The sequence below is a fragment of the Sander vitreus genome, chromosome 12, assembly GCF_031162955.1.
Source record: "Sander vitreus isolate 19-12246 chromosome 12, sanVit1, whole genome shotgun sequence".
NCBI classification, from domain to species: Eukaryota; Metazoa; Chordata; class Actinopteri; order Perciformes; family Percidae; genus Sander; species Sander vitreus.
In genome coordinates, this window is record NC_135866.1 from 24070401 (window position 1) to 24080873 (window position 10473).

General features: G+C 41.2%; 1 protein-coding gene across 1 annotated transcript in view; it reads left to right on the forward strand.

The window, feature by feature from the left end:
* zswim5 (zinc finger, SWIM-type containing 5) overlaps window positions 1–10197 on the forward strand; it is a 65008-nt gene extending 54811 nt beyond the window's left edge. The window contains exons 10-16 of the mRNA XM_078264794.1: window positions 1065–1216; window positions 1905–2007; window positions 2136–2271; window positions 2724–2881; window positions 2983–3146; window positions 3817–3898; window positions 4681–10197. Of these exons, the coding sequence (XP_078120920.1) occupies window positions 1065–1216; window positions 1905–2007; window positions 2136–2271; window positions 2724–2881; window positions 2983–3146; window positions 3817–3898; window positions 4681–5543 (1658 nt within the window). The 3' untranslated portion in view covers window positions 5544–10197. The remainder of the gene's footprint in view (window positions 1–1064; window positions 1217–1904; window positions 2008–2135; window positions 2272–2723; window positions 2882–2982; window positions 3147–3816; window positions 3899–4680) is intronic.
* Window positions 10198–10473: the final 276 nt, after the last annotated feature.

Genomic DNA, 10473 nt, shown 5'->3' on the forward strand with positions numbered 1-10473 from the left:
GGCGATACAGTGAATGATTGTCTTATGCTGTTTGGGGAATTTGAGAAGAGTGGTATGACTATTTTGCGTGTGTGTGTATGTGTGTGTGTGTGTGTGTGGGGCCTGGTCACTGTGCTTTATTCCCCTCTGGAAGATAGCTGGGAACATCTGTTAAAAGGAGGGGTGGAGCCAGACTATGTGTCGACCAATCCAAATGCAGTTTTATCTCTGATCATTTCAAATCAACCAATCAATCAACAGCCAATGGACAAAAAAAACAAAAATGAGTTTGCACTGGGGTTAAGCCTATAAAATCAGTTTTCCCTTTTTCCTGGATTTCCACACACACATACACACATGCACACACACACACACACACACACACACACACACACACACACACACACACACACCACTTTACTCCGTGGAATAAACAGGATTGAGGGGATCTGTTGCTCAGAGGGGATTTAAACAGAATGATGGGGTGGGGGAGCAGAGAGAGAACAAATGGGCACCAATCAACAGCTGATACTCTCAACGCATCTGTTCTCACTTACTGCTGTCGAGCATTGGTGTAGGGTGTAGCAGCCATTTTAGATTAGTGATCAGTCTATGGATGCTGTATTTATATAATGTTACACAAGCTATATAGCTATATATACACAGGCCATACCAAGTTTAATTTGCGCAGGTTTTTTTTCAAGTCGCTCTTAATACAATATACACATGCCTATATGTACTAGCAATGCCTCCCTAATTCAGCTGCACCGTAAGAAACGGAGGGGAAAAACTCTCAGTCCTTGTTTATTGCCAAAATGCAACAACGGTAATATGATGCTTTAGCAGTCTTGAGTTAGCCAAATCAGCGGACATTGTAGTCTTGCTGAGCCGTGGTGGAAAGATGGATACGTCCATGTACTGTAGATTTGACTACCAGGATGAAGATACCTACTTGACTTGACTAACGTACACCTCATATTACCTTCAGTTATCAAGGTCTGTAAAATGGGCGTTTGTTCCTATTCAGATTTCTATGCATCTTTGCTTGATTCACTAAATAGTTTTCTTTCCTTCCTTTCTCTCAGAAGGTGACCCCCGGCCTCCGGTCTACCACCACGTACCAGTGTGGGGCAGTCCTGATGGAGGGGAGTCCTACCTGACTTTGGCCTTAGAGGTGGCTCTGATGGGAATGGGCCAGCAGAGGATAATGCCCGAGGGCCTATACGCTCAGGATAAGGTACGGTAGTCCTAAAAAAAACAACCAATGAAGTGATTTTACCCCCTCATAGAGAAAACAGTAATGCTAGGCTTTTTTTTTTTGCATATTAAAACAAGCGGTATGAATTTGCCTGGTGTAGACAATGTCGCCATGATAGAAAATCACTATAATTAAACGTCTGTGACGGTAATTGCCATGCACAAATAGAGAAAAGGTCACAGCATTTAGTTTTTCTGAAAACGACAGTCACAGCACTTAAGTTTACTTTGAATTGGAATAAACCAAAGGAACATTTCTTTATTTGAATGGTTTAGAGTGCTTAACATGTCTGCCATAGACTTTTCTGAATGTCATGTGAATCAACAAAACTATTTATGTTTTAGGCAAGGTGAGTTTATTTTCACCTTTCAACAACAAGGCAATTCAAAGTGCTTTACATATGCAATATAAGAAGGCACACAGGATTCTCAAAGGAATTTAAGTTTTAAGCAAGAATTGCATTTAAAACCAATTAAGTTTCCAAAAGGACCTCTTAATGGTGAAATAAAATCAGTCTCTGTCGTAACGGTAACTACACACGGATGCCAGAGTTTGAGGTATTAAAGCTCGCCGCTGGTCCTTTAATACCTAAAACTCCAAATCCCCTTCTTAAAAAGGTATTTAAACTTCACTAAAGAGTAAAATTTGCTTTGTGAAAATGTTCAAGGTGTGTCGTAATGAGGAGCAGATTGTTGCAAAACTTCAAGAACTGGAGCTGGATGACCTCCTGGTTCAGACTCTTCGGAAACAGGCCATACAGCTGCTAGAAGGTACAACAACAACAACAACAACAACGACGACGACATCTTCATGTGCTGTGTCCCAGTACTTGATGGTCTTTCACATTGTTGAGAAGAAAAATAAACAAAAACATCATTTTGTCTTTCTCTTGGTCCAGCTGGGCCGTTCAGTGGTCTAGGTGAGGTCATCCACAGGGAGAGTGTTCCCATGCACACCTTCGCCAAGTACCTCTTCTCTGCCCTGCTGCCACATGACGCAGACCTGGCATATAAGCTGGCTCTCCGCGCCATGAGGTCAGTTTCCCAATTTGGTGCTATTGAATTGTATCGCATTGTACTTTGAGGTGTTTCTAATATTTTGTCCATCCTCAATGATATACCACAAAACAGTCTTTATAATACAGATATGTAGTTATAGCTTGGTGGACTTAATAAACTGGTGGACAGGCTTGCAGAAGCTGTCAATCATTTGTGGTGATGGGTTCATTTGTTTTAGGTATTTACACTAATGTGTCGTAAGTAGTATGATCTATTATGGTATGTTAAAATGCCACCTTTAAATTGGAATAAATTCACTGTAGTATCTATAAAGTTTTAGAGTAAATACTAGCATGGATGTTCTTTTTTCCCTGATGCAAATTTCAATAATGAAATTCATCCTAGATTTAATATGAACTGGCCTTAAACTTTGATGAAGACTAAAGACACGGTGAACAAATACGGCGTTGTTTGTATGTTTCTGTCAGGCTGCCAGTGCTGGAGTCCTCAGCAGGCTCCGGGGACGTGGGCCACCCTCATCACGGCATCTCCATAGTCCCAAGTAGATACCCGCGCTGGTTCACACTGGGACACCTGGAGTCCCAGCAGTGTGAGCTGGCCTCCACCATGCTCACTGCTGCTAAAGGTACCGCTAACGCATCCTCCTACCCATAGCTGTAGTCACAGTAGAGAAATGTCCCCTTCAGATCTTTCTAACAGTGCATGTATGTTTTATTTTGCCTGCAGGTGACATGTTGAGGTTACGGACGGTGCTGGAGGCCATCCAGAAAAATATCCACTCCTCTTCCTTAATCTTCAAGCTGGCCCAGGACGCCTTTAAGATAGCCACACCCGCAGACAACCCGCCTGATATAACTCTGCTCAACGTGGCACTGGAGCTAGGGCTGCAGGTAGAGAGAGTGTGTGTGTGTGTGTGTGTGTGTGTGTGTGTGTGTGTGTGTGTGAAGAAAGCAGGCGAGGTATGAGGGCGAGTCAGCAATTTTCATAAATCATTTCACCACAAAAAAAAAAACGAGCAATGGTCACCAGTCAAAACATGCAACAGTTTCCTTGAACTTGTAATTTGTGCAAGCATCCACAGCCTCACTACAAATTAACAGAGAAAACATCACACAGCGTCTTGCCGTTGTTGATGAGCAGAAACCACATAATTAAGCCTTTTGGGTTCCACAGTAAACACAAGAAAAAAAACACTTGAGATTGTCAAGGCAGCAGTGTCGCTGTGGCTTCACACGCCTCTTCCTCCTGGTATTTAGAGTATTGGCTGAATTCCTTTCAGCAAAACTGCTAATAAAATGCTCAAAATGGAAGGGTCACAATTAGTCATGTGTGTAATTATGAACACATTTTTGGATACATCTGTCATCACTGGAGACGCGCCGTGTTGGGCAAACTGTTCCCACACATATCATGTTCACTTGTTTTCTGAATGTACGGCTATGTTAGAATTAGTTCATCAAAAACTGACCGACTGTCGAGAAAAAAAACTGGATGTTCTTATTCCCATTGTACAAAGTAGCAGGATCCGTAAACATCATGTTTTGCATGCGTGCTTTGCAGGTGATGAGGATGACTCTGTCGACACTGAACTGGAGAAGGAGAGAGATGGTTCGGTGGCTGGTAACCTGTGCCACAGAAGTCGGTATGTGATTCCTTTTAACAAGCACCAGTAAAACAGGATTCATAGTTCTGACCATTACAATTTGTGGCTGTCCAAACAGTTTTTAGTTAAGTAAGAGGAGACATTTATTTATGTTGAGTCTTTCGAGAGCAGAGCCTCAAATTGCCTCTTTGCCTCGTATGTAATGTAAGATTAAATAAAAACCCAAATGACGTTGGAAGGAAACAGCTTAAGACAAAGTAGCGTAGAAGCCAAGGTGGGTGTATTACTGGACCTAGTAAAAAAGCAACTGAGCAACAGTGTTCTGAAGAACTTGTGGAAAGTACAGAGATGACTTGGTGTAGAAGTTGTGTAAACCTGATGAAATGAATGCGTGGAGGATCTTAAGTTGAGACACACAAGGCCTTAGTTTCAAAGTGTTCCTTAACTTCATAAAACAGGAACAAAATGTTCAAAGTTCTCACTCTGGGAAAGGAACCACTACTGTTTAGTAATGATGATAATAATAGAGAACTTGAGTTTTGTCTGCATTTACCCACAGATAATTGTAGAGATCATTCTGAAGGATTTTAAATGCTATTAAAGTCTGTCAAAGTAAAAGTTCCGATTTCAGAATAAAGCACACTATCTTCCCGTTTATCCTCTCATTCCTTGTCAGATTCTTTCTTTTAACGGCGAAATAAACTTCATAAACAATCATCAAAGCACTTTGCATTTTTTTTTAGAATCATACCAGTATTCACGTGATTCACATTCTGACCACAGCACATTTTAATCTAGTCTTTCTCTCTGCTCCTCCTCAGGTCTGCGGGCGTTGGTGAGCATCTTACAGAGCTGGTACACCCTCTTCACACCGACCGAGGCCACCAGCATCGTGGCGGCCACCGTCATGTCCCATAACACCATCCTGCGCCTCAGCCTTGACTACCCCCAGCGCGAGGAGCTGGCCAGCTGTGCCAGGACCCTGGCCCTGCAGTGCGCCATGAAGGATCCCCAGAACTGCGCTCTGTCAGCTCTGACGCTCTGCGAGAAGGACCACATCGCCTTCGAGACAGCCTACCAGATTGTCATCGACGCAGCGTCTACGGGTATGACCTACTCCCAGCTGTTCACCATCGCGAGGTACATGGAACACAGAGGATACCCGCTGCGGTCCTTCAAGTTGGCCTCCCTCGCCATGACCCACCTTAACCTGGCTTACAACCAGGACACACACCCAGCTATTAACGACGTGCTCTGGGCCTGCGCGCTCAGCCACTCCCTGGGTAAAAATGAGCTCGCAGCCATTATCCCGCTGGTGGTGAAGAGTGTGCACTGCGCCACGGTGCTGTCTGACATCCTGCGGCGGTGCACCATGACGGCGCCGGGTCTCGCCGGCATTCCCGGGAGAAGGAACTCTGGGAAGCTAATGTCGACTGACAAAGCGCCGTTGCGGCAGCTCCTAGACGCCACGATCTCGGCGTACATCAACACCACGCACTCTCGACTGACACACATCAGTCCGCGGCACTACGGAGAGTTCATAGAGTTCTTGAGCAAAGCACGGGAGACTTTCCTGCTGGCACAGGACGGCCACATTCAGTTCGCCCAGTTCATAGACAACCTGAAACAGATCTACAAGGGCAAGAAGAAACTGATGATGTTGGTCAGGGAGAGATTCGGCTGACCTCAGCCCTTCCTCACAGGGACCCTCTTCTTGGGAAGTAGTTACATTTATTTGTTTCTATTTAATTTTTTTTTTTTTCCCCGATTCCTTGTATTTTAACTTCTTATGTTGAGCCATTTGTTGACTAAGTCTTAAGTTTTTGTCCTGTTTTGTTGTTTTGTTTCTTGAATGTGAACCAGGAAGTGTTCGCAGTACATTGCTCTACTTCATTGAGACAGCAAAAGAGGGAAACGGCTTGAAATGTTAAAGAAACAACAACAAAAACAAAGCTTTTTTTTTTCTCCCTCCAACTAATGTTAAATCTAGTATGAAAAAGTCAAAGATTGTGATTTTTTTCCTTCGGTTTTTCAGTGGCACATGACGATTTGAAAACCAAAAGATTTTGTTGGATGGGGTATTTTGAGCCAGGAGACGCTTTCAGCTGGGGTTTAGAAGAAGAAGAAGAAGAGCAAGTGGTTTTCAAAGTGGAAGGAAAATGTTGTTCCAAAAGAGAAAAAAAACAAAAACCACTGTGGTCAAAAACGCATAGTGTTACTGTCATACCTCGACTGTATTATTTGTCAGCTTTAACTTCTCTATCAGAAATGGCCTCTTGTTTCATTCAGGACATGTTATAGTAGAGGGGGCAGAAAACAGAACGACACATGCGGTCTCTCTGTAGAAGACATCAGTACCAACAGCTTTATAAACCTGACTAAAGCCACTCTAGACTCGCTCCTACCCTCTACACCTGCTGGTCAGTACTTTTCCTTAAGAATATCTTCAGAGGAAGAACCATGTTGCTTCACAGAGTGCATGTTTTCAAATCCAGAAGCCTGAGAGTAACCTTACTCAGGCTGTTCTAGCTAAGGTAGAGTAGTTGAGGCTCCACATGCACATATGCAGTATATACAGTTTATCTCGTATGTCCTCCTATAAGCTTATTAACAGTGACAATACACAACTGTGATGAATGATGGGGCCACAGTATTCCCATCTTTAGAGCTAGCTACCACTGCACTGCTGTACAGCTATTTATGGCCAAAACCTTCTAAAATCTATAGGACTCCAATGGTCACCTTTCACTCGCTAGATCAAGATTTAGTCAATAAGCATTATAAGTCTGCGCTTTATTTTTTTATCACCTAGCGGCGTTTATTTCACCTTCTTGTATTCTGTTTGGAAGCTTGAGAACATATTGGGACCTTGTTGATTTCAGTGATTGTTAGTTGTTAACTCTGCCTGTAGCTTAAGTCCCTTTTCCATCTCAATAACTTTTGCCAGAACTCTGGTAAGAGTTTCTTTCCTGGAACTTTTTCATGAACCAAGAGCATTACCCAATTCTAAGATCAGAAATCTGGTTGGAATGTTGGTTCTTTTGGTCATAGTTCCTACCCCTAAAGCCCCGGCAACCCACGTAGTACTTTTTTTTTACCAATTGCTATGAGTTCTTGGGGTGACCTGTGCAGTACCTACCATTGCTGGTTGATCAAATAAGCACTATTTAAGTAAAACAGCCAGAATTGTATACCATTAATGTAGCAACAAGAGGTAATATGTGCTAAACAATTAAATAATATTGGACTACTAACAAGGTAGACGCTCTGCCTTGTATATCTAGAATTGAGAAGCCTACCAAGATATATTTTTAATGAATTTATAGTAGAACTAGGCTTTTACCACTCTGCACTAATTCAAATTGTTATGTTAACAAAAGATCAATTCATACTGTGTAATGTGAGAAGGTTGTTTAAAGTAACAACCCCACAGAGACTTATCACCCAACTCCGCTGTTCCCCTCAACGCTACGAAGCTTTTTAGCGTAATTTAGCTAATTGTTTAGATTTGCCCGGCCTACAAATACAGCAAAGAAGCTAACACCGGCTGCCTCGAGCTAAACAGTAGACAAAGTTAGCAGCTAGCTGGTGGACATAGCATAGCATTTAGCTGCTACAAAGTCAGTGGAGACCAAAATAGAGCTAAAATAGTAGACTTACATTTGTTAGGCGGCCAGAACCACGACAGCAAAATAATGCTAATGTTGCTCCATCTCTGCTATATGTGTAAACTGTTTGCTAACACTTTAGCCATAGCAACTTTGTACGTTGGTTTGATTATTGTTTGGATAAACTAAAACAAGAAAGAAAGAGGCTGATATCTAAAAAAATATTTAAATACAGTAATTGCAGTAATCACACTAGTCCCCAATTATGGCTAAAGCACAGAACATGCTTAGTTGATGCGAATTTTTAGATTCCTCCAGTTCCCTGGTCTCTTGTGATGGAAAAGGGTCTATAGTTACTAAAGCCACTTACCTGTGAATGTTATTGGTTGTGATCATTCTGGACTGTGAAGACGAGCGGCCTTGTCTTTCTCAAAGGGTTATAGATTCACAGTGCAAACACAACAAATACTGTACGTTTTATGACTTGATGACTTAAGCTTGCATATTTGAGACCACATGCCTCGGCACAGGAAGTTATTTGTTCTGTATGAGGGATGATCATGCTTCATTTTCCTTCCCAGTGGCTAAGTGTTGTTGTTAATGGCAGTATACAGTACAGCAAGAGCTTGAATATTTACCGGTCGGACTAAACGTCATCGTACAAGCACTTCACACAAATACCTCTTCAGTACGTTCCTGCCTGCTTCAGCATTTATTTATTGATTGTTTAGTAACTGTATGACTTGTGTAGAAAAATCGCAGACACACAAACAGAACGCAACGAGCGAGTTGGCCTGTCGATGGCAGGATAATAAAAGAAAAAAGGGTTTTTGAATGGTGGAACATTTTCTTGTCTGCTTTTACATTCCATGAGAGCTACCTTCACCCACTACCCGGGTAGTCAGTCACAACTCTGGGCCTTTTCGATCTGAAGAAACACAGATAGAAGAATGAAACAAGGAAAACTGAGCAAAAGAAAGAAAAGAGAGGCTAAACTCAGTTCTCAGGGACATCATTTAAAGAAACAAAACAAAAAGTAGTAGCATTAAGCATTTAAGATATTGTAAATATGAAAGTGTCAATTCAGAAAATTGTAAAGTTATAATTATTTATGATAAGTATGTTTATGTGTTTGTTTTTATGTTATTTTTATGTTGTTTTCTTTTGCCGGGGGTGTACTTGAATTGTTTTGGACGGGGAATTTGACAGCGTTTTTTGTAAGGGCAAAGACTTCAAGGCATTTCTCAGGTGCTCCTGTGTACATTTCTTTCCGTTTGTTTTTGCTATAATAACTATTATTATTTGTATTTTTTTGATTTACAAAGACAAAAAAAGTCTGTTTTCCAAAAGGAAGCATGCTATTCGGAGTTGAGGAAAATGAGGAAGGCGTTCATTTGTAAACGGATACGTACTAAACCTGACTATGCAGAACCACTTAGATGGTCTTGTCACCTCTTTAAGATGGGCCCCCCAAAAACGTTGTGAAAGAAGAGACTCGGTGAACTGAACCACTATTAATGAGACGGGGGGACGGACAAAGACAAGACCCAGCATGCTTGTATTTGGACAATGTGCAGTAGCCAGCCTGCATACGCTGCAACATTTAGAGGGGAGAAGGAAAAAAAAAAAAATGAAAATGGTGGAAAATGCCTTTGTGACCGATCAATGTACAAAGTTTATTTTTGCTTTACTTCTTTGTTGATTTTATTTAATCAGGACTCAAGCCTTCAGTGTCTTCTCAGAGGTGTCGTGTGGCAGCACCGCAGTGAGACAGAACCATACACAAAATGTCAGAGAGTCGGAAACGGCAACCGTGTGAACAAAAGGAGGCTTTCCTAACTCCCTTCAGAGTTCTCCCTCTTCTATCTCATTATCATACTTTCTTTATCTAATCTTCAGTTGTTCACCGCCTCACCCCCCTCTCACACAGGTAGGAGCAGTGCATCCATGGGTCAGTGACCAGCTTTCAGCGCAGCCACTTCCCCTCTGTTGTCCTACCTTAAAACGCTCGAGGCAGCAGTGCACTGCAGCATCTTGTATCTGCTCAAAGTCAACGTTTGACAAAAACAACTAGTGGGTTTTTACTATTTTTTTTTTTTTTTTGCTGCAAAGGTTCTACATAATGAGGATTAAAAAAATCTCTTTTTTTTTTTGGCTCCCACGTTAGCATGATGATGCTGTTTTCCTAAATCAAAAATGAAAGCGGGATATCGTTTTACCACTTTCTTAACTTGGAAGCTCCAGTTAGCTGCCTTTTATGCGATGCATTAACTGACAGCATTACAACAAAGAGGTTCCTCCCTCTAACTTGATCTCTGTTTTTCTGTCTGCTAACTGCCAGTTCTTATTGTTTCCCTTTCTTCCTTTCTTTCTTTCTTTCTTTCTTAGGAGAGTACTATTTGCTGGTAGAGATCTAGATCACCTACTGTTTCCCAGTTTGTTTTGTTTTGGATTCTTTCTAACTTTAAGGGAAAATTTAAAGTGTTTGTTGCCTCTTTGTGCTACTGATTATGAAAAGGTATTTCCAGTATTTGTTGCCACAGAAGTATGATAGCTTATCATCGACACTTGTTTTTTTTGTTTTCAAATTTTTTTTTTTGTGCAACTTCTTGAGCTACTGTCTATAAAGCGAGAATTTATTACTATTTATGTAACGCTACTACCATTTTATATTGATTTGTGTTGGAATCTCAGTGCTTTTCTATGAATAAAGTGTGAAACACGTTAGAAGGACTTCTTTCTTTTTATATTTGTGTTGAACCAAGATGAATGACTTGAGATGGTATTCACTGAGTGAGGAACAGTGACGGAAAGTTACCATGGACATTTGTACTGTATTTAACCATAATTGTGTGGTGCTTAAGTAGAGTATTTCAATTTTATGTGCGAGGACATTTGAGGGGGAGTACCTTTTACTCAAATATATACATATAAGGCTTTCACTTTAAAAAAAAAAATATATAAAATATAAACAAATACAAACGCTGCTCTGTTTTTTAATTCATT